General features: G+C 33.8%; 2 protein-coding genes across 4 annotated transcripts in view; one reads left to right on the forward strand and one right to left on the reverse strand.

The window, feature by feature from the left end:
- LOC143253079 (uncharacterized) overlaps window positions 1-2,168 on the reverse strand; it is a 48,242-nt gene extending 46,074 nt beyond the window's left edge. Inside the window, exons 1-2 of one of the 3 annotated variants that reach the window (XM_076506290.1) lie at window positions 2,040-2,168; window positions 10-66 (exon numbers count right to left, since the gene is read on the reverse strand). The gene's annotated coding sequence lies outside the window, so the exon portion shown is untranslated. Of the gene's footprint in view, window positions 1-9; window positions 67-1,326; window positions 1,464-1,585; window positions 1,895-2,039 lie in introns of those variants that run through there. The other 2 variants (XM_076506292.1, XM_076506291.1) reach the window with 2 other exon arrangements.
- Window positions 1,580-26,696, forward strand: LOC143253082 (uncharacterized). The gene is made up of 5 exons (XM_076506299.1): window positions 1,580-1,719; window positions 7,260-7,425; window positions 16,207-16,317; window positions 25,786-25,911; window positions 26,241-26,696. Exons 1-5 carry the CDS (start codon window positions 1,694-1,696, stop codon window positions 26,370-26,372), a joined length of 561 nt encoding a protein of 186 aa, XP_076362414.1. The 5' UTR covers window positions 1,580-1,693; the 3' UTR covers window positions 26,373-26,696.
- The last annotated feature ends 314 nt before the right edge of the window (window positions 26,697-27,010 follow it).

A 27,010-nucleotide genomic window follows, 5' to 3' on the forward strand; every position in this document is an offset into this window, starting at 1 on the left:
AGTATTTACCTTAATTTATATAGTGTCCAACACCTTCAGAACATTTCAAAGAATCCAAGTTTTACCCTTAAAAGAGAAGAAAAATGTCTATAACCCTTTCTTAATGATAAAAAATTTCTGAACAGTAAGCAAAGGTTCCAAGTAAATATTTGTTTTTAAATCTTTTAAAATGTTGTAAAGTATATTCAAGACAAAGTAAAAAAAACTCAGCAATACTACAAGTAATTTACTGCCCAACTGTTTGTGGTACTACTTATTCCAACATTAGTAAAACCAAACTTTTTTTTTTTTAGATTAGCAATATTTTGATAGGGCATTGTGTAAATATATGACAAAAATAACTTAAATAGTTGTGAACACAAATCTACGAATCTATTTTTTGCTTCATTAATTACTAAAGCTTATTATCTTTATTATGGATATTACATCTTGATATTAATACAATTGATTACATCGCAATTTCTTAAGGATTTGGATTAATACCTTCATAAAAAACTGGCCACTATTACTATTACCATTAGTCAGTACAAAATGAATCTTATACAGTGCTCATGCTAGCTTCTTTCACTAGTAACACTGACACTCTTTCTATATGAATTAGTTTAATTTAGCAGTTATCTTTTCAAATATACTTACTATGACTGATAAACTTAGCTAAGCAGTTAGTTAAAACATGAACGTTAATAACGTTAATCATCTATAAACAATTTAGCAAAGTGTTACTTAGACCTAATTAGTTTAGTTAGTTTTTTTGTTTTTATAACTTGATCTAAGCCTAAAATCAGTCATTTCATTTTATATACAACCATGAGTTCTTCAACTTCTAAGCATGTTACAAATTCAAGTAAGTTAATAATAAAGAAAACCCCGAATGTAATTACGTGAAGCATTTAATGATTTATTAAGCATTTTGGAATTTTCAAAACGTTTAATAAATGGTTCATAAAATTACGTTTGTGTTTTTCTTTATCAGGGAATTTAATTTTTCGGAAAAATGAATGACTAACAAAGTTCAAATCATACTTTTTTTTTTTTTTATAAACATCAAAATCATAATCCTAAGCCTAGTTAATCATTAATCGTAATGACTCATGTTCAAATATTTGATTCAAATCATAGTACAGAATATCGAGAATGACGAATACGGAATAATAATATTTGGCCTATTCAACCCTAACTAAAGTAACTTATTTTCTAAAATTCTAAGCATTACTTACAAACGTTACATTACTTATAATGTTACATGAGCTTACAGGGTTACGTAGACATTTTTTTTTTGAAAATTACAATACACTTATTTCACCAAGTTACGTTTAAAAAGCTTACCAAACTTTGCAAATTTCAAGATAAATTGTACTAAGTTTTATAAACAACAGCAACACGTCAACAGATATAAATACTTCCAAGAATAAATTAAATTATACATTTAAAACTTTCAGTTATTATGTTTTTGTATGACAATATACGTCTACTTAGGCTTACGTATAAGAATCATTAATATGATATTCGTACTGACATAATAGCTCATAACTTTACTAAGCTAACGAATTGAGTGGAGTAGGGATAGTCTCAACGAGAACCTCACCCTCAATGGGCTACGAGTATGATTATGACCGTCCATGACCGCAATACACAACGCACAGTCTGAACTTTGCGAAGCTTTTACAAATCCAACTAAACTAACTTCTTTTTCATGAAAATTCCACTTCTGAATTTAAAGTAAGTACCTAATCAAACTTAAACTATTATTATTAACATTTATGATATTTACAAAATTATCCTAAACTTCTTAAGCTAATATTTAATATCACATTACTGATAATAAAAATATTAATATTATAGTAATAATATTAGTAATAAGTACTACTATAGTATTAGAATTGAATTTTCGGGAAGTTGACTGTGACCTCGATCGTTCATGTGACAGTGGAGCAAATGGCCTACTTTCACCTTTTTTTTGTAAAATAAAATAAATAAAACAAAAGCAAAATTTAAGCAATCTAGAAAATAAATAAATATAATAATATTTCTGAACCCACAAGCATATCAAATTCTTAAGACACACGACATTCCTTTGTTGTAAGCCTAACGTAAAGTCGTTTATTTTTAAAACATATCAGCCATCATAAGCCATGTCATCTTGTCCAATCTCAAACCAGTACTTGTTCAGGCATAATATTTTATGATATGCTTCATCTTTTAATTTTATCCCATTATTTATATATCTGAATTAAAACCTAGCTCAGAAACTTTTATTTCAATAAGTCTGTATTGTTAATCATCATTCAAATATTACATCAATAAAACAAATTAGAACTACTTTTTATGTTGTAGGGATATTTTGTTCGCTAAATGTCTCTCTAGGACGTGCTGCTACCTATCGAACATGTAAGGAATTCAGGTACTTAATTAATTGTCAATATTATATTAAAATTGATATATATTTACACATGGGCCATCCATCTTAACAAACAAAGCACGCTCAAGTGTTTGTTTGTTTTGGAATTTCGCACAAAGCTACTCGAGGGCTATCTGTGCTAGCCGTCCTTAATTTAGCAGTGTAAGACACACGACATTCCTTTGTTGTAAGCCTAACGTAAAGTCGTTTATTTTTAAAACATATCAGCCATCATAAGCCATGTCATCTTGTCCAATCTCAAACCAGTACTTGTTCTGGTTAGAAGATTAGAGGGAAGGCAGCTAGTCATCACCACCCACCGCCAACTCTTGGGCTACTCTTTTACCAACGAATAGTGGGATTGACCGTCACATTATACACCCCCACGGCTGGGAGAGCGAGCATGTTTAGCGCGACGCGGGCGCGAACCCGCGACCCTCGGATTACGAGTCGCACGCCTTACGCGCTAGGCCATGCCGGGCCTTAAGCACGCTCAATCATATTTTACTAAAATTGATGTGCAATACATGCTTTGAACATCATGTTAAAGTATTATAAAAATCATAACATGACGGACAAATAAAATAAGAATCATGACATTACAGTAAAAATAAAAGTTATAGTATTAAAAACAAAACTACAAACGCAAACAAGTGCTCTTGGACAAAATCAAATTAAAATGTAAAGGTAGCGAGTTCGAATCTCCATCCCACCAAACATGCTCGTATTTTCACTCCTGGGGGCATTATAAAGTGACAATCAATCCCACTATTCGTTGGTAAAAGAGTAGTCCAAGAGTTGGCGGTGAGTGATGATGACTAGTTGCATTCTTTCTAATCTTACAGTGCTACATTAGGAACGACTAACGCAGATAACCCTCGTGTAGCTTTATGCAAAATTCAAAAACCAACTAAACCTGCCAATTTATTTGTCATCAGAAAAGAGGGGTAATATTTTAACTAAAGGCTGGTCGATTTTATACAATTTAAACTGAAGTTGAAAATTTGGAAAAATAACTTGTTCATATTTATTGCTAAGTGTAAAACTACACAATGGGCCATCTGTGCTGAGCCAATCGCGGACATTGAAACCCGGTATTTAGCATTGTAAGGCTCCTGACTTTCTATTTAGCCACTGGCAAGAGAGGAGCGGCTTAAGAAACAAATAACGGGTTTGCATTCACTCTCTTTGGTAGTATCATTGGTAGCAAAATCATTTGCACGGCTGGTGTAGTAATGTAGGGACTTTCTTGGCTTGTACCAGAGTAGGAAGCTCAGATGACATAGTAGCATTGTAGTTGTCGGGAGCAAAGCCACTGTATTTCTATATTTTTTTCATATATTTGAAGTGGATGAATGCGGTAATGCATATACTTATTTAGACTAGGAAATGTCTAAATATATTGTAAGGGTTTTGCTGATTTCTTTTTCTTAACCTTGTCTCTGACTCTTCACATTTTAAATTAGATGTTAAGAGCAGAGTCAAGACTGTCTTCAGCATTTGACAATAATTGGATGATTTTTTTATCTTCCTAGTCAGCATATGTAATATGCAATCTCCTTTGTAGCTACTTCTACGATATGGATTGAAATTGCAGTATTTGTGTGATATGTCTGCTTGTATGATAGAGAATTTACCATCAAAAATAGACCATCTGTAAGTGAAATGTTCTACAAATGCTAAAGAGCTGGAAGTCATAATTGCACATTAGACAACAGTACCTCAGGAATACAAATTCATTATCCCACAGTGATGCAGTGATAAGCTTCATAATTTATAATGCTTAAATTTGAAAATTGATCTTCGAGGCAGTTACAACTCAGATAGCCCATTGTGTAGCTTGAACTAAAACAAACAAACAAATAATTATAGAATGCTGATAAAACTAGCAACATGGAAGTGCAGAAGTACTTTCTCGTCAGGAAGCCACAGCTTGTCTTTTTATGAAGTGCCTTTATCTAGGATAAGATAATGCTGTGAAAATTAAGACCATGTGTTTAGTTGGTACAGAAGTCACTAGAACTGTACTTGAACTTGTAGTGCATCAGTAACTACTTGTAAACTGACATTTTTTTTAGTAAAAATAGATAGTATCAGGTTTTACAGGAATCCAGTTCTTTACAATATATGTTTATTTAGTCATTACTTATTTTGGAAATTTTACTCTGTAGAACACTTCCAGGAGGGATTATGCTACTCTCTTCTCTATCTTTGGCAATGCTATGGTTTTTGGGTAACATATTCCATATTTGACTACTGTCAGCATGTACCAGTTGTTTCTGTCAGATAGAGGTGCTAGTGATTCCATCAAGTGCACAGATATTCTGCTGAATGGCACTTCTATGAGAAGAATCTCACATAGTAGCACTTTAGTTACTTTCCTTTTTGGTATTGTCTTTTGGCAAATGTTCATGACGTGAATGATTTGTTCACATCTCCATTAATTCTAGTCAACTGAAGTTGCTGGTAATTCTGGCTGATATGCTCTTTGCTCTGAGGTATCCTTTCACAATCAATTCATGATCCAACTTCATCACATGAGTTTAGTATTATGTTGATACTATGATCTGTTTAACATTCCTAGTTTAACTGCCTTGACAGATCAGGTAAAGCACTCCCTTCGAGTTCTCTGTTCTGTAAGTCCATTTCCTCTTTGTCTTGTGCTAAAATTTCTCCCGGGCACATGTCTCAAAATTTCTGCAGTGAAGAATCATTCTTTTATGCTTCCTTCAGTTTCCATAGGTCTACATTCGGGATGTTGCCTTTTGATTCTTGCGTGAGCTTGATGTTTTGCTTGCTTCTTTTTTAGTTATTATGGTGAGTGCAGATGCCCCAAAACATTATAGAAAGTATTTCTGTTTTTTAGGATGGTATCATTCATTAATTGTGAGTACTGTTAAAATGAAATATTGAACAACCTCTTTACTTTTTTATCATTTTGGAAATTTCTGGTGTGTTAAATTGTCTATTTTATTTTATTAGTTTTGGTATGCATTCCTTTATACGGGGATATAGTATGATAAACGATGCAGCTGTTTTGATAAACAACAGTGAAAGTGAACGATATTGTAGCTGTTCTCCCATTTTTCTTGAATATTCTACTAATTTTATGAGATGTATCCAACGTCAAGGAGAGTGTGAAGTTATTTACAGCTGCCACTTAGAGCAGATATAATTCCAGATCCTTGTGAGTCAGTCTGTGATTCGTCAGCTATATACAGAATGTGTATTGTGAGAGCAGTGTTATTATTACAGACAGTTTGTTTATATATTCATTCAATTGCAGTTTGTAATTCCAGTAAGAATGCATTTTTGTCTTTTCAGTTAAGTTTAAGCAGTTTTTCCATTTCAGTTCGCTTGTTCTGCTTCTATGGTATGCTTTCATTTTCACGTGTATACATATGTTCACACAATTTGTGTTTAGATTTTTGGGTTTTGTCTCATATTCAATCAGTTCGTCCTTCTACATTGTAGTAATTTGAACCTCTTTTGCTGCAGAGAACGAAGGTAGCCATGTTTCTTGAAGCATAACATGGCATTTACAGATTGTTTAACTAAATAACATTAGCTTGTGAAAAGCTGTGATGGATATATATATATAAAGAAAACTTTATGAAAGGAAAAATACTTAACATGTTATTGATAATAACAAAATTCATATTAATTATTACATAGTTTATAAAACACATGAATAGGTTTGAAGTATGAAAGTTCTTGTTTCACAAGCAACACCCGTGCATACTCTTTTTTCTTGTAAAATATCGTTAATTTTTGACATTATCTAATCATAGTGCTAATTCTTCAATTAGTTTCTGCTTTTTATTTTGTTTAAATTACATTCCAGAAGAGGTTTACAGTGAAATTTATTACACTGCACAACAAAGGTTTTGCTTCTTGAACACTGTTGGGTGTTCCTTATAGATTTTGGCTGCTGATCACGAAAATCAGCAAATTTGCCCATCACGTACCGTTTCATCGAAATCTTCGGTTTTGCTACAATGGAAAAACGATATCAGGGCAACTGGGATCCGTCAATGCTTGCTGACTACTGTTGGACACTGCAACGTGATGCACCGGACATTGAATACAAACGAAATTGAGGAGAAAAACGCTTTTAATTATGTTGAACTTAATAGCGTATTAGAAACATAAACGTAATTAAATACGTTATGCCGGTAAACAGTTAATTATCTATTTCTCAGAGTTCCTATGTGATGAAGCAAAACCAAAACTATATTTGTGCATACCCACCAGGTACCTGTCACAATCAGCAAAAACTTTTCAGGAAGCAAAACTTTAAAAAAAATTGTTGTGTAGTGTTATCTTCGTTGTCCAGGTGGTTAAGATATGCAATGGTTTACTTCTGTTATGCACTGCATATACTTTGCTAATTTAATAACGTAAATTTACGTGAAAAATATAGGAATAATAACTATCGTTAAAGTCCCAAGCATGCAGCATGTACAGCGGCAAGTCTACGGATTTACAACGCTAAAATCAGGGGCTCGATTCTCCTCGGTAGACTCAGAAGACAGCCCGATGTGGTTTTACTATAAGAAAAACAAACTACCGTTAAAACTATCTTGTAGCTAACTTTACTGTAAACTTTTACGATTTCAAAAGTTCATGTATTGACTTCAGGGTGTGGGTCAGTTTATTTCCTTACATGAGAAACTTCTGTTCAGAGCAATATGCGTTCTTTAACCTAGCGAAGTTATTGACACCAGTGATTTTTAAAATTTGTATTGAATTGTAAGTCTTAAGTTTGGGTAAAGATTTATCTGTAAACAAAGTTAACAACATTTGAATTTTTCGCCAGTACAACATATGTGTATGTATGTATATCTATAATTTCTTTCAGATTAATCAGCATGTTCAGAAATATCGAAATTAAGGCAAAAGCTACCAGTATTGACACCATAAGAGCAGCCTTACGGAAATTAACAGAACTTCCTCATGTCATAATGCAGCAAGAGGATACGTTTTTTCATACCACTAATGGTAGACTAAAGCTGAGACAGGTTGAAGTAAGTAAGAAGTTACAACAGGTTTATTAACTTATAAACTAGATAGAATTAATCAAAATGTGGTATTCTTATCTTAAACTTAACAGATCACAGAGAAGATAAAGAAATAATCATTTAACATTTTCCAACATTTGATCTTAGTATATTTTAACTACAGAGAGTTCAACATTTAAACAAACACTACCTGGCCAAGAGTATGTAGATACCCGACCATCACACCCATATGTGCTTGTTGAACATCTCGTTCCAAAATCATGGGCATTAATATGGAATTAGTTCCCTCCCCCTTTGTTGCTATAACAGGCTTTTAATTATATTTTGGAAAATGGCTGCGGGGATTCGTTCTTATTTAGTCACAAGAGCATTAGCGAGGTCAGGCACTGATGTCGGGTGAGAAGGCCTGGCTTGCAGTCGGCGTTCCAATTCATTCCAAAGATATTCGATGGGGTTGAAGTCAGGGCTCTATGCATGCCAGTCAAGTTCTTCCACACCAATCTCGGCAACCATGTCAAACCCAGATTCATCTGTCAGACTGCCAGATAGTGAAGCGTGATTCATCACTCCAGGGAACGCGTTTCCACTGCTCCAGAGTCCAATGGTGGTGTGCTTTACACTACTCCAGCTGACGCTTAACATTGTGCATGGGGATCTTAGGCTTGTGTACAGCTGCTCGGCCATGGAGACCCATTTCATGACGCTCCCAGCGAATAGTTCTTGTGCTGACGTTGCTTCCAGAGGCAGTTTGAAATTTGGTAGTGAGTGTTGCAACTGTGGAAGACGAGTTTTACGTGCTACGCGCTTCAGCACTCGGCGGTCCCGTTGTGTGAGCCCGTGTAGCCTACTGCTTCGTGGCTGAGCTTTTACAGTTGACCGGGACAGCTCCAGCAGGGCAGAAATTTGACGAACTGACTTGTTGGAAAGGTGGCATCCTACGACAATGCCACGTTGAAAGTCACTGAGCTCTTCAGTACGACTAATTCTACTGTCAGTATTTGTTTATGAAGATTGCATGGCTGTATGCTTGACTTTATGCACCTGTTAGCAATGGGTGTAGCTGAAATAGCCGAACTCACTAATTACAAGGGGTCTCCACATATAGTGTATTTCGAAATAGAATATATGTTACATCGATCTTTAAAATATGAAGTACTGTTGTGATAAAATACAAGAATTGAACATATTTATTTAATGTATTTTATCGTTGTGTTAATTCTTTGTTTGTTTGGAATTAAGCACAAACCTGTACAATGGGCTGTTTGTGCTCTTCCCACCAGGGGTATCGAAACCCGGTTACTATCCTTGTAGACATTCCGCTGTGCAACTGGGGGACGTTTTATCAAATTATTTAGTGAAAATAATGCAAAGTCTAGTTCACCTAATGATACTAGTTAACCAGCCTAACATGTGTACCCAAGAGAGTTGTTTCAGGGTGAGTGTAAATCAATAAGTGTCACCCAATGGGGGTTTACCATGAAACCGGGAGATCGTGTGACGTCAGATACCACAAAGTTGCGCCAGAGAGCCAAATGTACTAAATTGTGTTACTAGGGGGCAAATAATTCCAAAGTTATGTTACTGCGGATGGGAACTCTAAAATAAGCTTTTAGTCAGTTTGGAAATAAGATTATCATCATACGCTAGTTCACCTTACAATTTACGTAGAGAACTACATGTCATATCAGCATAAAAATCAAATTCTACATTTATATTATTCAAATCACATTTCTCAAAACAAATAATAATTTTATTATCTGTATGTGTATATATATATATGTATTTAAACATTTGAGAGCAGTTTAGGCTAGTTAGCTACTACCCACTTTCAATAGAAATTGACTCTAATATTACTTAACTGACAAATATAAAAACTTACTTACACTTACAGAATCTCCTTGTTAATCATGTAATCAAGTACCTGAATAGACATGAGAGCTTTAATTGTCTAAAACTGAACTAAAACACTCATTAAATAGTTACTGAATTCTCAAACTGAATCTTCACACAGTGATTATTCATATTCCTAATGTTCTCTCATTTCTGCAAATTCTCTGAGATTTCTAAATTATTACATCTCTATGAACATTGTAGGTATTCTACGACTATTTTTATGAACTTTCTGAAACTAGTGTAATCATCATGATTAGCAGTTCTTCCTAGCAAACAACTAAATTATAATGTTGAAAATATAGCTTACAACATTACCCTTTTCAGGATTGTGAATCTCCTTGAATAATTCTGATAAACAAGTGAAACAGAATACTAAATTGTCCATTCATCGAGTCTCACCTTGTTTTTTCTCTTCCAAATGGATTGATCTTTTGTCCCTTATTGTTACTAATTGCCCTGTCACTGGGTTTTTATTTCGGAGATAGGTGGTTGAGTACATCCATTGGTGGCATTAATCCGTGATGGTCCTCTGGAAATATTTTTGACACGAATCTTTAGTCCTCAGTAGGTTGATTTTCTTCTTGAAAATTCTTTTCTCTGTAGTTACCAAACTAGCCATTTTCTCACTGATATACTTCCAAAATTAGTCCTGGTGAATGACCTTTGGTTTGGTCTGCCTGTCTTTCTAGATTTTATAAACTACATCAATGAGTACGTTTAGTACAAACATGGCCCTTCCCGCCACCTGGTTAGCTTCAGATTTTGCCCTTTCTTGTAATGCAGATTGTACATATATACTACGTCATCTTGATAGAAACCAGTTTTATTAGCATTAGTATCACAATGACTTGTCATTTTATCACTAGCTGATTAAAGTCTTTCCCAGGTAAAGTCATGTTTGAAATCTGTATATTTTTGAGACCTGTAAGATCTCCTCCAATCATTATTCCCTCAGGACATGCTAGACTGCTTGGTTTCACTAACCCTCAGCTGCTACAATTATATTCCTAATAACTCCTACAATGAAAAGCTAATCAAAAACATCTTAGGTGTGAAAAAAAAAGATGCAGCCAGAAAGAAAAGAATTGAGTGTGCGAATTAAAGGAGTGAAATCAGAATTAGCAGTCAAACTGGTAACTACATTTATTGCATTGATGAGAGTTTTACAGCAAGTATGCATTAAATAGTCAGTCAGGCCGCATTTTTTGTCCAATTTAGGACATGATGGTGGGTGAAATATGGTTATTAACAGAAGATACTATAATGTGAAAGTAGATGGAATGACTAAAAGTCTACTCTGCCAATCTTTTGAAGAGGTACTTCAAGAAGGAAGAAGACCTTGTGATAGCAGCTATTGAGTAACAGATGGATATGGCAGGTGTAGGTGTCATAGATGCAGAACCAGAAGACAGTGACTTCGTTATAAAAGATAAAGACTTACTAGGCCTAAGACCATTTAGTGGAGATGAAACGTTCAAGGATGTCAACATAAGTGAAGAACTGACTGGCGAAAAGAAGAAATAAGTACAAATTCTACAGTGCCAATATAAAGATAGATCAGGAAAGACAGACATCAGGCAACGCAAGTCAAGACAAAGACAAGAGATCTTACTGGACACCATACGAGAAGAAAGACCGATAAAGAAATTGTAAATGTTCGTGTAGACTGTAGACTATATGAGGAGACTTAGTATGTAAACTAGAACAGTTTTAAAATTCAGTAAAGTCACAACAATATGCTAAATAATAATCAATTTACCTTCAATCTCTTGTTGTAAATATATTCTGGTGTAAGCATTATTATTTGATTTATGCTGATACTTAATATTTTATTATTGTTTGCTTCATGAGAAAATGTTGAATATTGATTATTTTAAAAGTGTCGATTTTGACAATTTTTGTGTAACTTTGTACAAGTCGTACATTGTGTTTGCAATTACAATGTTGTCTAGGCTTTACTAATATTGTTGACGCCATGTTACGGTATTTTTCTCGTCAGTCAAGTGAGTATTGTCTCATCATAACCTTCAATTTGGCAAGGTACACATAGGTGACTCAGTGAGAGAAGGAAGTAAAGCGAAAGTAAAGTTCAGTCAGAGGAAAGTTACTTAGCGAAAGCAGGCGTGAAGTTAGCTAGTGTGTGAGAATTAGCTTTAATGTGCATTTTAAAGTGCGTTTCACAGTCCGACAGAGATAAGGAGAATAATTTGTCTTTTAAAAGGGTGTTTGATGTAATTTAACACATCTGTGTGGATTTTGACAGTGTGTACCACATAAATCTGCATTGAAACAATTACCTATAACATATTCTTCTCATGTTTCATTAGTTACTACCTATCACCTACAAACTAAAAGCAAAACACACAACAACAACACAAAAAAGTTTGAATACAGAACATGGTAGCCAGTAATAAAAACTTAAATTATTAACATGTTATGAATTTACCGCAAGAACTGTGTTTGTAATTGTTAAAAAACATTAACAAATGACATGAGTCAAAAATTGTATTGTACGATAAAATATGTAATGATGATGTACAAACACTTTCTGCAGTATAACAACACTGACTCTGTTAGCTTCAGAAATCATGCTTGACCTGATTGATATGTAGTACTACTTTATAAAAACAATAGTTTTATATGCATGAAATTATAGTTTTAATGTACGTCTTGTATAAATATACGAACAGATGAGAAAAAAGAAATGGTTGCTTCAAATTGAGAAATAAATTTGGTGTTTGTTTTGTTAGTAAATATAAAAATAGTTTTACTTGAATTTTCAACATGAGAGGAAGTAACAGTTGGTCAAAGTTTAAAATATGCGACAGTAGACTTCTATATGTCAGTTAGTTAGTTATCACCATTAGATTCCATCTAAGAACATAGAGCCGCAATCGCTTGCGGATTCTTCAACAAGTATTTAAGTGAGTAGGTTGTTAGCCTACTGCACTGAGCCGTCCCTAATTTAGCAGTGTAAGACTAGAGGGAAGGCAGCTAGTCATCACCACCCACCGCCAACTCTTGGGCTACTCTTTTACCAACGAATAGTAGGATTGACCGTCACATTATAACGCCTCCACGGCTGGTAGGGCGAGCATGTTTAGCGCGACGCGGGGGCGAACCCGCGACCCTCGGATTACGAGTCGCACGCCTTACGCGCTTGGCCATGCCAGGCCAGACTTCTATATGTGCACTGTTAATGGCACTCATCATGCCTAACCGGTACTCGATTTCATTCCATATTCGCTGAAACATGCTCACACTTACAGTAGCGATTGCAACTGTTATCATAGTTTTTATCTCAGTGGTGTTTTGCTATAGGTGTCCGATAGGTGATGTTCTTAACGTACCCCCAAAGAAAAAGTATAGTGGAGTGATGTTTGGCAAACTCGGAGATACGGAATCAGTCCGCTCTGCAAACAACAACAAATAAACATGACAAGAAGAACTGTTTGAATGGGGTTACAAGATGTTGAAACTACTTGGTTGTATTACGTTAGTTATTTAATTATCAAATTTTAAAGCGAAAACGATTATTTTGGGCCGTCTTGTATACTTCCAAATGATCGACATTGACTCAGTTACTATAGTACAATAACTTAAAAAAAAATTAGGCATAAATAAAGTAATTCGAAGGTTCTAAAAGTATACAGATTTTACTAATGTCCGTAATGTTACTGGGACTGAAATACTTATTAACTCAGAATCTCTCACTCACTCAGGGTTCAGCATGGCTAAGTAGTTAAGGCGCTTGACCTGAAACCTGAGGGTCGCGGGTGCGAATTCCCGTCATACCAAGCATAGTCAATCCCACTATTAGTTGGTAAAATAGTAGCCTAAAAGTTAGGGATGAGTGGTGATGACTTCCTGCCTTCCCTCTAATCTTACACTGCTAAAATAGGGACGGCTAGCGTAGATAGCCTTCGTGTAGTTTTTTGCGAAATTAAAAAAAACATACAAAAACAAAGAACTTCTGATCACAAAACAATTTAATATGTCTGGACGCTCTCTTGAAGTTGTCAAACAGACGGATATAAAAACAAATTTTACATCTAACAGAAAGAGGGAGATTGATGAAGCTTACTGGATAGATAGATAAATACTGTAACGCCAAACTGCATCAATCTCGATATTAGAATTGCAGATTTCGCATGTCTCTCAAAAGATTTTTAAAACTAACTTGAGAATTAAACTTACTTTACATTATTAGTATTATACATGGCTTAACTTTTCTATAGTGGTGTTATTATGTCGTATCACATCATCATTTTCTATATTTCCCAATCCCTTTGCTGTTATTTGGTTTTTATCTTTATAAAAAATTGGTTAGTATTTCTTATAACTGTTATCACACTTAAGTCTTTTGTATACTGTATACGTATTTTTGGTTCAAAATAAGCCTGACACCAAGAACTTTATCAATATCCGGTTTACGTGACGTCAGAAACTGTACCTATATATTTAATTGTACTCATTAGACACGACTTTTTATTTTTTCGAAGAATAATAGTTAACTGTTCGAAAGTGCTCGAGTTTTGGGCCTCGTTTCCAAAACATTAAATCTTTTATATGTTATCCTATGTGCTAAATTCTTAATCAGAATTTCTGAAAGAATAATATGTCTGTAGTTATTGGGGCAATGTTATCCACCCTCTAGATACGAGGAGTAATATTATCCTACTTTTAATAATCTGGCACCTGCCTACTATCTATTCAAAGACTTACAAAAGGCAGTAGCAAGTGGCTCCCATATCCATTTTTTTATCTCTTAAAACTCTGAGGAAAATATTATCCGGACTAGGAGCTTTATCATTCTTTAAACTTTTCCTTTTTTCTTGAGACACTCAGAAGTAATATGATCACCTTTTTTCCTTGTTTCCATTTAACACCTGTTGAAGATGAGGAATATTATTTGTAAAAAATAAAGAAGTAGAATTTAATAAACCAGTCATATTATAATAATGGAATGAGAGCCTTCCTGTATCATCTCTTACATTTTCCCTATTATTCTGTTCACCCTTAATGTATTTAAAGAAATCCTCTTTTATTAACTTGATACCAACCTTTTTTTCCATATGGTTTTTGATTTTCTTATTTCCTATTCCGCTATTTCTTCTGAACGTCTACAGTTATCTAAATTACTAGTCATAGTAGTTAATTGAAACTTTTTAAATTCACAATCTTTCTAGTTATATACAGTTTAAGACTATATTATACTTGGATATTTCTTAACTTTCTCATGGGCGATGCTATTTTCATCTTCTATCTACTTTTTCTAGCGACTTATTAACTGTTTAGAGGTTATGCACTTCTTACTTTCACGTATGGGATGACTAGTGATGGGTTAGTATCTGTTTTTTGGGAGAGATAATACTGTTTTGTGTATGTAACATTATACTCTCTCAAATTTCATCTGGAATTCCTTCCAGTAAGACCTCTCGACACTAAGAAGTGTTGTTTGTTGTCTTTGAACATTCAACTTTTACTTTTGTTGTAAGCAAATAAAGACTACTTTTCACGTTGTTTTAAATTGTGTTTAGTTTATCTTCTTTGAATGAGTTAACTCAATTTTTCGGCTTTATTTCTGTGATAACTTTCTTGGTTGTTCCTTCTGTTATTTGTCATAATAAGTAAGCTAAATGCACCTAAGAATAACATAGGTGTGAGGGTTGGCATCGATGTCATTTTTAACTATATTGTCGAATAGTCTTAACTTCAGGAAACTGTAATACTGAATTTAGTAACTATCACATAATAAAGTGTAGAATATTTTAACTATTTCAGTTTGCTGCTATGTTTTATATATCAATAGATCTGTGAATCGTTTGTTGTTTCAATGAAGTCCAATAAAATATTGCTATGTAACGATGCATGTTATTAATACGTACTTGTATAACTTTGAAAATGTTTAAAAGAAAAATAATTGAATTTACTAACATTTCTTATCAGAGTGTAAATGAAATTGTACTTAACTTTTAACTCTTGTTCTATTAAAACGATTTTGAATATGAAATTCAGGAAGTCACATGACAAGCACAGAGAATATAAAGTTGCATTGGAGTGGAATGCTTGACATTATTTAGGTTGTGTAATGCCACCGAAAATTTAACACCCATTGGAATGGTATGTAACAGCTTTTCCTGACACATAATATTCTTACAGTCAGATTATGAATATGTATTTGTATCAGAAATATCGCATTTCTAAGACTGAAATATTTTTGGAAAACAAAAGAATATGGATCAACTTGGTGATCCGCAGACCATCCAAAAAGAGATATGCAGAATTCTCATTCAAGTTATTCTGAGCAAAATATACCATTTCGTAACAGATGAAATTTCACGAACACACAGGTAAGTGGCAAAAGCTGTCCACATATCCGACACAAAAGTATATAATGCAATCGTGAAAGAACCCATAACTGGAAAAGCAACACAAGTAGTTTGTATTCAAGTTGCATGTACGTCATATCTGTTCCACCGTCATATACTCAAACAGTTGAAGAATCAGATGGCCATTTTATGTTTTCTGTACTGATATATATCAGTCAAATTGCCAGTCACAGCACCTATGGATTTCTGTTCACCCAGGAGTTTTAAACGGTAAAATATTGTTCTTGTACACTTTTTTTTTTTTTATATTGAAAACAAGCATGGAAGAGTGATGAGCTTTGAGTGTATCAGTTTCATGACAATTGTCAAGATGCACAGTTGCCAGATACTGCATGATCAGACGTAACTTCATGCTGAGGATTTAGAATCGTTTTTGTATAACATACTTTAATTATGTACGCAAAATCTCTACGATTTTATTCAATATAACTTGTTGAATTTATCGGTATATATATATATTAAAAATGCCATATACGTTTTAACTATTGTTGTACTCTTTCAGGGATATCCAGCAGAACTTATTCATTATGATCGCCCTGATCAAAAAGGTCCTAAACTTTCTAGCTATGAAAAGCAGGTTTTCCAGAATGTTGATGAAGTGGAAGGTCTTAAGGTACATATATATCTATTGTATTCATTACAGATTTCTCTTTCACTTTACTATAAATGACATAAAATATGTAGGTAAATATTCATACTTATTTATTTATGCTAGTGGCTTGTATTTCTAATATAAGAATGTAAAAAAAAATCACGATGAAAGGAATTATTTACATATCGGAGGAATACAAAAGGGACCCATAAATTAGATTAGAAAAAACAAACAATATTCAGATGATAACACATATAATAAGATGAGTATTCCCTTCTTTTAAAATTAAAATAAAAACAACCATATACTTTCAATTAACTAAAAAATACTTTCATAATCGTAACCAGTATGTAAAGGTTCAAACACTTTAACTGTAAGTCGGTGTTAACTTTAGTGTAATAAGTTTCAGTTAAATACTTCGACGTAAAATATAATGCTCGATTTAATCGAACAACAACAAATACAAGTTATAAATAAATAAGAAGGAATGCTTGAACTTTATAAAGTTACGAAATTAGAAATAGATTAAATCTGAAATCTATGGTTGTTAAATAAAACATCTATAAGAAAAAACAACTACTTTCCTAACAGCGATATGGAAGATTGAAGGTATGTCTTTCCTTTAGCATTGTCAACGTTCAAAATCGTAGTATTAATTATGCATATGCTTCTATGGCTGTAGCTCCATGTTATTAATTCCTTTACCGATTACTGCCTAACAAAGATAAAACGAAATAATTTGTTGTTCTCACAGCAAATTAGGCTTTTATAAAACATATTAATCATAAACATAAATATATATAACCACTGCCTTATTTTAAGGATGGTTTTTAACAGAATAAATATTACTAATATCAATTTTTTTGTAATGAATTTATTTGTCTAAAGTTTTTTGGCACTCCATTTTTTTCTGTATCGCGATTTTATCGTGGAAAAGAAACGACATGTAGCATCTAATTCCGTCTTATTGTTTTTACACACTGGTAAAAAGAGTGGTTAGTGTAGTGTGTTTCAAATTAAATATTGTATTAAATCATATATTGTTACTGTCCACGAAAATTGGACGCATTTATTGCAATTTAATCCATATAATTTCTTCAAAAGTATTCAATATAAATATTAATATATTCAATACTTTTAAGATGTTGTATGGATAACCGAAACTGTTAAAGTACTAGAACTTACATTATAAAAGCTGCTACTGGTGTTGCAATATGACAGTTAATTTTGTTATTGTTTTCAGACATATTATTTGTTTGCTATTAAGTTCAAAACTACAGGATAGGCTATCTGTTTTCTGGTTTATATACACTTATAAAATACAGGGTACATATCCTTGTAGTGGACAAATCGCAAATAACTAATTATGTAGCATTACACAAAACAAACAAATTTATGTCATTTCCACATAATTTCCCTTTGACACTATTATCTAAACTATTTCTTGTATCCTTCTTTAAGGTAAAACTTAAGATTTGGTCAGGTGTTTAGGTTTAATTTACTCCTTTAAACTTGGCTAATTTAATATCTACTGTTCTGCAGTTATGCATCATGTTTCAACTCAGGGAAAAGGCAAAGAAAAGATACTCTACAAGAAGTAGAGTGTGAAGTAAATGTAAGCTCTGAATCTCAGTCTACTAAAATTGTTTTAGACATTTGACACTGTGGTGAAACTAGCAACACAGTTGTTAACGGAAAAAGCTTTAGTCAGTATTGTGCTGCTTTTCATTGTCCTACCTTTGGTCAGTAGCAGGCCCGGCATGGCCAGGTGGTTAAGGCACTCAACTCATAATTTGAGAGTCGCGGGTTCGAATCCCCGACACACCAAACGTGCTCGCTCTTTCAGCCGTGGGGGCGTTATAATGTGATGGTCAATCCCACTATTCATTGGTAAAAGAGTAGCCCAAGAGTTGGCGGTGGGTGGTGATGACTAGCTGCGTTCGTTCTAGCCTTACATTGCTAAATTAGGGACAAAGAATCACATTTTACTTGGTTTTATCTTTTCCATTAATTCTGGTATCCTGCGTTTTATTACTTACAACTAGAATTTTCTTCCTGAACAGCAGCGTATGAGTACATGCATTAAGTAGTCAGGCCGGAAATTCCTAGGATTTAATTACATCAATCCATAATTTGGAACTACTGACGCAAAGCTATTCGAAGTCTATCTGCGTTAGCCGTCCCTAATTTAGCAGTGTAAGACTTGAGGGAAGGCAGCTCGTCATCACCATCCACTGCCAACTCTGGGGCTACTCGTTTACCGACGAATAGTGGGATTGATCCTAAAACTATAACGCCCCCATGGCTGAAAAGGCGAGCATGTTTGGTGCGACGGGGATGCGAACTCGCGACCCTCAGATTACGAGTCGCACCTGGCCATGCCGGGCCGTGAAATGTGATGTAAAATTTGAACTCAAACTAAACTCTAAGTGTGATACAAAACTAATGGGTGACTGAAAATTGTGTATAACTCAACTTAAAATGAGATAACACTGAGTCTCCCAGTGGCACAGCGGTTTCTGCGAACTCATACAGCTAAAAATAGCGTTTCGGTACCTATAGTGGGCTGAGCATAGATAATCCATTGTGTAGCATTGTGTTTACTTTTAAACACACAAACAAATCAAACATAATTAAATAGAAAAGTAATTTATAACATAAATGGAATTTAATACTGTACAAAAACAAAATAAATCGAGTTTATTGAACACAGCAGAAACCGATTAGATACAAAATTAAATGCCAACCAACTACATCTCAAAAAATACGAAAAAATCTTAAAATATTGAAAAAATCAGTGGCATTAATGAAATAAAATAAAGCATAGGTAAACTCATATTTCTCTTCTGATGAAAAGTCGGTAATATGGAAATTAATCTAGGCTTAAGATATCGGAAGGTTACTGAAATTTGGCCAAGTATAGGTTAAATTCAAAATAAAATTCATGATATAATTTTAAAATAAGAAAAGAAAGCTACAGCTGATAAAACAAAGTAGTAAACTAATTTAAAAATCACAATATAATAACATTAAATTAGTTATCACCATTAGATTCCATCTAGGAACATGGGGCCGCAATCGCTTGCGGATTCTTCAACAAGTATTTAAGTGAGTAGGTTGTTAGCCCACTGCACCGAGCCGTCCCTAATTTAGCAGTGTAAGACTAGAGGGAAGGCAGCTAGTCATCACTACCCACCGCCAACTCTTGGGCTACTGTTTTACCAACGAATAGTAGGATTGACCGTCACATTATAACGCCTCCACGGCTGGTAGGGCGAGATGTTTACCGCGACGCGGGCGCGAACCCGCGACCCTCGGATTACGAGTCGCACGCCTTACGCGCTTGGCCATGCCAGGCCGATAACGTTAAATGGTATTTAATAATTCAAGTAAAATGATAACCTAATTTGAATTAAAATTAGATCACTAATAAGATTAAATAACAGTGAAAAAAGACTTAATGCTTGGACAGTCATTGGAAAGCTGTAGAGATTCGTTATGGATCTCTGAAGTTAATCTGAAAGCTTTTGGAGAGTTTCTTCTTCTACAAGAAACTACTTATAAGGTGGGAAACCTCCTCTGTAATTTCTTCTCCCTCCCAGGTGGTTCAAAACTCTTTAACACCTTTCAACCAGAATTTGAGAATGATTTATTTTTTCTAGTTCTTGGGATGGTGGTTTGTGGCAATCATTAGGAAGTTTGATGGGCTAGCTCTTTATGAGGATAATCAAATTCAAGCTACAGACGTTTGTGAAAATAAAGCTCGATTTTCTTCCTCTTACCTTACATTTTCATCTCAAGGAACACTTTAGGGGAAGAGAGATTCTTTTGTGTCCACTTTGCATCTAGAGAAGAGTTTCTTCCTTCTCCATCTTTGTTGGGGATCTATTTTGATTGAAGGCCTGAGGAGTGGTTATAACAACCGTAGTTGTAGTTATGGTATCAATGCTTTGATGGCCGAAAAGTTTCACTGTTAGCATCATTACAGGATCATGAGCCAAGAATGATTACTCCACCTTCATTGCCGTCTCCTATACAGCTAAAAGAAAAGCTGGAGGGTTGAATATATTGTCTAATTTTATGTTCAAATAAAGCCTTTTATTATATCATAGCGGAATTGAAAATTAGACATTCCCTAACTAGTCTCTGATTAGGAAACATTCATGTAATTAAAAATCATGACTTTTCATAACAACAGTTAAATTGAAACTCCGAGTCAGTACAGCTTCTGATTGCTCAGAAGATTAACTAGTTAAATGTTGTTAAAACTACAAAGATAAAATAACTGGCTAAATGTTTTTGAACAAATCTTATTTCTGAGCTAGTCACTTCATTTTAAATATGCACAAACATTTTTTGGAAATATTTTTATAAACCTGAATAAAGATATGATTACTTTTGTTATAAAACGGTAAGACTAGCAATTTTCAGGTATCATATTGTTTTCATTTATATTAATTTCAAAGGTGATATCAGATGTAGAGGTAGTGGTAGAAATTGTTGACAAAAGGCATGGTATGAATCACAGGAACTATTTGTTTATCACTTCTCTTTTAGGAGGGGTCTTCCTGTGAAACAGCAGTAACTTTACAGACCTATAACATTACAATTTGAGGTTTAGTTTTTTCTGCGGTAGATAGAAAGGATATCTTAATGTAGCTTTACTCTGAAACAACCACTAAATCTTCTAGCAGGGAGACATTTTGTATCAGACCTATCGAAATGAGTTGGCCTGCTTTAGCAAAATGTATTTTCAAAGCTGATATTGGCATCTATTTATTTCTATTCATTTGTTGCAGTCTCGCATTCTAGTGTTTCTATCACATAAAGATACTGATCTCTGTTTTAGTTAAATATGGCTATATGTTTGAATAATTGAGAAAACATTGTTACTGGTTTAAATTAAGAACCTTTTAAAAATTTGTGAAACTAATGGTGTAGGGTATTTAGTTTCAACAGAATGAGAGACCTTATTCTACCAGCTTTATGTGTATTTTGACGTTTTTAACTGTTTTAGAACAAAACCAAATGGAGTTATCTGATATATCTACTAAGGGAAAAACGAGCCACGAATTTTAGCTTTGTTAATCAATAAACTGACTGCTGTTCCAGCAGAGGACAGAGCAGAAAACGATTCACTTTTATTACTCACTTTTTCTTATCACTTGTGTGTTACCGTTTTTTATTAATAAAAATCGTTTATTATAGTGGTTATGCATTTTACACATAACACCGTGTACCAGAATCTCGATAAGCTTTCCTTTTTCTTGAGCTACCTATTTTCTGTGTTATTAAGAAGAGGTAACACCTTGTATGCTCGTGGAGAAGATTTTTATTACGTTGTTGTTAGTGTGTGAAAGTCATTTTTATTCCATTATAGGTGGTATCTTGAAATTACAGTATCCCTTCTTTTCTAATGGCAACGATCAGTCAAATGGGTAGTGCAATTCTACCTGGGATCTTAAAATTATATCGTGACTTTCAGACTTTCAGATTTTATTGTTTTTTCAATAAAGGTGATTGTCATTTGTACTTAAGCAATACATAAATTGTTTTTTGTGATAAAAATAAATATTTTTCACTGTGTGTTTACATTAGTCTCTAGTTTTTTCTTTGTATAAACCCAGTTTCAGAGAAATTCAGAATTACCCTGCAACATTTTCAGCCCTTTGTATAGCGGACATCTTATATACTTTGTGAGAAAATCAGTTTCACTTGAAAATACTTCGCACATATTTGATAGCGTAAATTGTATACAACACATATAGTTGATAGGATATATTGTATATTATAATGTAAGCACTTGGCAAGTCCATAGTCGATAACACATTGAAAATTAAAAAAAAAAAAAGCAGATGAGCGGAAATGCAGTTAAAAGTGATGTTCGTGGGACTGTAAATGGGTAGGGATGAGTAAGTGAATATACAAATTCGCCAGGTTTCAAGTGAACTTTTTTACTATAGAAAACAAAATAAATAATTCCGCCTGAAAATTATCTCTATTATATAATAATTACGCCACGCTAGAAATTCCTAATGTTTTGGCAGCAAATGGTCACTGCCTCAAAGGAAGTCAACGTTGGCTTTATAACATACAAAAAGGAATAGTAATTCATTACAAAACCTACTCTGTAATATCATTCCACTTGCTCTGTTAATATTTTGGACATGGTTGGAAATCGCTTTTGGAATTGAAAAATATTTTTTAAGAGACTTGGTCGTCAAAAGCTCACTCATTCATGCTAGATTCCTTACCCCTCTCCTTTCAATATGTACTATTGAAAGTTGTATTATATAATATTTCTATAAAGGTAAAAGTTTATGAAAACAACATAGTTGTTGAAGTGGAATTAAGTAAAGTTTTGGAAAGACGTAATATTTCCAACTTCAAGCTAGGCCTGTATCATTGCCAACAACAGTAAGGTGTTTGCCTAACTTTTTACATATAAAGCATAATTATTTTGAATCTATAAAAATTATTTGTTTTCCAGTCAGTTAAGACTCATGCCTTTCATTTAAAGGTTATCTTTTGAAAAGTGTTTGCAAGATTATCTTTAAATCAAACGTTTTTGTATTATGAAATCTATTATTTTTATTCATTGCTACTAAATAAACACGATATTTTTATTTTATACCTTTTATAGTAAATTCAAAATGTATTTGTGTGGTATTATATTCTCAGTTTCAGTTATTTCGCTTAGAATAATTGGATAGGAAATGTAAGATATCTGGAGGCTTGACAGATAAAATACTCAGTAGCAGAAAATTGACTTTTTTGATCTTAAATAAAACTAAGTCAAAGAAAGAGACTGGAAACAAATTGTACATAGAGAAACAATCCTTATTTATTCAGAAAAAGAAATCAATGGCAAAAACGAGTACATGTGTGGTGCCTTTTTCGAGAGAGATGTATTATTAACTTATGTAAATGTTCTCAACAATTTAGATAGAAGATAAGGTTAAATTCTGGTTAAATCAATTGTCATGAAGACAAATTCTCCAAAATTAATTGTTATAAAAGTTTTCATCCCAGTTATTCCAAACTGAGAAGCATGGCATTATATACGAATAATGTCAATGATATTCTTGAGATGGGATAGACTTCAAAATAAGTGGTGTTATATCCTAGGAGCATTATCTTACTTGACAGTATAAAGATCACTGTCGATTTTTATACAGTGTGTTCGATATTGCAGCAGCCCTTTCTACAGTAAAGTACATTTGATACCTTTGTTGACTAAATAAGTTCTGTATGTAACTAGGGTAAGTGGAACTTACTGCTTACTTGATCATATTTCTATAAAAAGAACAACATACATCAGCTAAGTGGAACTGGGATACATGAGGTACAGTACTGAGAAAAATTGTTAGGATAAAGTCAAAAATTATATTTCAATGATTAGATTTAGGTTTCAAAAACAAGGAAAGGTAAATTCTCTGTGAAACATCAAAATTTTACTTACTTTCGTATTTAGTACAACAGTGGAAGTGCTAGTGCTCAGCAAATAGTTAATATTTTGGGTGTCCTCTTTTACTTTAATAACTGCAGACAGTCTTTCAGACATTGTTACAACATATTTAATCAGTGTTCTTTGGTATTTTACTCCAAATGTTTATAATACACTCAGATAAAGCTTCTTTAGAAGAAACTATTGATTTACCAAGTTTTTGATCTATGAAATCTGCTCAATTGGAGTGAGATCGGAGCTCTGTGGGGACCACTGCATCATTTAAATGACTTCAGCAGTGTCTTTCATAGGTTGGATGAGTTTTGTGTCATTATCTTTTTGGTAGGAAAATTATTTACCATGAATATGCAGACCACTAGATATACCATGACGGATCAGTATCTGATGGTACTTTTACTGGTCCATTATTTCGACTATATTTTAAATATCTCACCCGTGCTTCATGGTGTGTGCTATGTATTGAGATAAATATATTTCACCTTTCTTCTGCCAGACGTACAATCTTCACTTCAAATCATATATTTCAAACTTGAACTCTTCCGTCCATAACAGCCTTTTCCAATAATCATGGGTCCGACATGGCCAAGTGTGTTAAGGCGTTCGACTCGTAATCCGAGAGTCGCGGGTTCGAATCCCAGTCGCACAAAACATGCTCGCCCTCCCAGCTGTGGGGGCGTTATAATGTGACGGTCAGTCCCACTATTTGTTGGTAAAAGAGTACCCCAAGAGTTGGCAGTGGGTGGTGATGACTAGCTGCCTTCCCTCTAGTCTTACACTGCTAAATTAGAAACGGCTAGCACAGATAGCCCACGAGTAGCTTTGTGCGAAATTTAAAACAAACAATCCAATAACCAACAGTCCAGTTTTGTACTTTTTAGCAAATTTCAGTCTCTTAAAAATCAAAGTAAAGTTTTCTAACCGTTACACGACCAAATATTGTATTTTCATTGAGTCTTCTTGATACTATAGATCTAGAGACTTTTCTATTCTTTTGTAGATGGACGTTTATCTCATGCTTGAGATCAGTAGCAGTCTTCTTTCTGTCCAAAAGGTTGCATTAACAAAGATTCTTAACATTAGTATCATTGAATTTAAGTGTTCTGCCTCTTCCTTTCCTGTTTCTAAATTTATCTGTCTCACGATGTGGGGTGTACTCAACACTGTTTGGGGAGCATTTTATGTATGCAAAAATTTGTCGGAGTGTTCAAACAGCATTTTACGTGAATTTTCAGCTCTGCCTACGATTCTCTACCTTCTTGGACAGTGGCATGATAACAAGCAATAAGGCAGTGGTTCTTAACTTGGGTTCAACCCCAGGGGTTCGGTGAGTCTGTCTCAGAGGTTCGGCGGAGGTCAAGACACACACACTGTGTGTGTGTCCGTTTCGTTCACTCCACTCGTATGATTCGTGACTTCATGCTCCACTTGGCCATCATTGGCTGCGGCTGATAACGTCATATCACTTGGCCTTAATATCTGTGCTGCAGGGAACTTCGTGCGCTTAGCAGTCGACTTGTGACTGTAATAATCGTGCGTCATTTGTGATTTTTTTCCCTGATCTTTCAATCCCTTCATACTAACTATGTCGAGCAAAAAGAGAAAGTGGTCGGACGAATACGTACAATATGGATTCACGTGTATAACGGAACATGATGGAAGTCAGCGTCCTCAATGCATGATTTGCAATGCCAAGTTGAGCAATTCTAGTCTAGCACCGGCAAAACTAAGAGAACACTCCTTAAAGCTGCATGAAGATGGGAACTAAAAGAACACAACGCTTGCTGAATTCAAGGTATTCTGAGGCATTACATTTCAAACGAAGGACCTATGCTCCTTAAACCACGTCCAATTGGAAATCAAAGAGTAAATTTAAAAATCTATATTTTTAGTAAAATGCCGGATTATATTAGCTATGACATTCAAAATTATTGGTCTGAATATTCTAACTTAGTACTTTCTGAAGACATTATTAGTAGAGCAATGGATGTTAACTTATTCCTTATGTGATTTTTTTGTTCCAGAAAATTCTGAAAAAGTCTTTGAAAGTGCGTGGTGTTGTCCGAAAGCAACGAGAACTTTACATAGTTGATCAAACTCGTGTTCATCTGGATAATGTGGAAAAGTTGGGAATTTTCATAGAATTAGAGGTTAAAAGAACTTTACTCTAGAAATATTAAATTAAATCTAAACTTTCAACACTTGCATAAGGGTATTGATAGATATATTTAAATTTAACGTAAAGGTTTTATATTTTATTGCCAATTTTATGCAGGTTTTGACTCTTATTCATCAGTGTAATTTTGCATTTGTATTCAGTTAATTGGTGGCAACAATTAGCATAATTTGGAATAAATTTATTTAAAATGTAATTCTTAATAACTCACTAAAGGAAGCAGTCCATCAGGTGATGTAGGGAATTAATTATGAAACGTTGAAAAGGAACATTTTGTAAACATTGTAATCTCACTTTTCACAGGTTTGCTTGAAAGAACACCAATCCATAGTAGAAGGACAGAATATTGCCAATGTCTTAATGAAACAACTCGATGTAAAAGACGAGGACCTAGTTTCATATTCTTATATTGATATGCTAACTGGAACAAATTAACCTGTCACTTAAAATTACATTGTATCAGCAGATTACTACGGTTTGAAATTGTAGCGAGCATAGATAAAGAAGGAAGCAGCTTTTATTGTGTTGAAACCTTAATTTTTCTCTCTAATGAAACGTTCTAACACAGTAAAAATTATCAAAAATTTATTGTGATCATTTACAGTTACATTCAGTGGAATAGTCGTTCATACGACGCTATCTTATTTTAATTTTTACTTTACAACATTCTGTTAAGAGATTTGCTGTATCAGAATGATTTGTGTTGCTTTTTTAAATAATAAAATGTAAGATAAATGAAATAAAACTTAAAATAAATAATTCTTTACCTATTTAATATTTAGAATATTCTTCTCAGTTAATAATGTCAGTTTATTTCATTTTGTTTGTTTGTTTAAAGTTAAGCACAGCTGTATAATGGGCTATTTGTGATCTTCCTATCACGGGTACTAAAACCCGATTTCTAGTGTTGTAAATCCGAAAATATACTGCTGTGACGCTGTGAAATTAATATGTGTATGATGTTCTTAATGGTTCCTCGTCACAATTAACATATATTAAAACCTATGTTTGAATACTAATTATAATCGACATTATCAGCTGATATCTGCATATTTCAAGTTTGTCCTGGAGAT

The sequence above is a fragment of the Tachypleus tridentatus genome, chromosome 6, assembly GCF_004210375.1.
Source record: "Tachypleus tridentatus isolate NWPU-2018 chromosome 6, ASM421037v1, whole genome shotgun sequence".
Classification (NCBI taxonomy): Eukaryota; Metazoa; Arthropoda; class Merostomata; order Xiphosura; family Limulidae; genus Tachypleus; species Tachypleus tridentatus.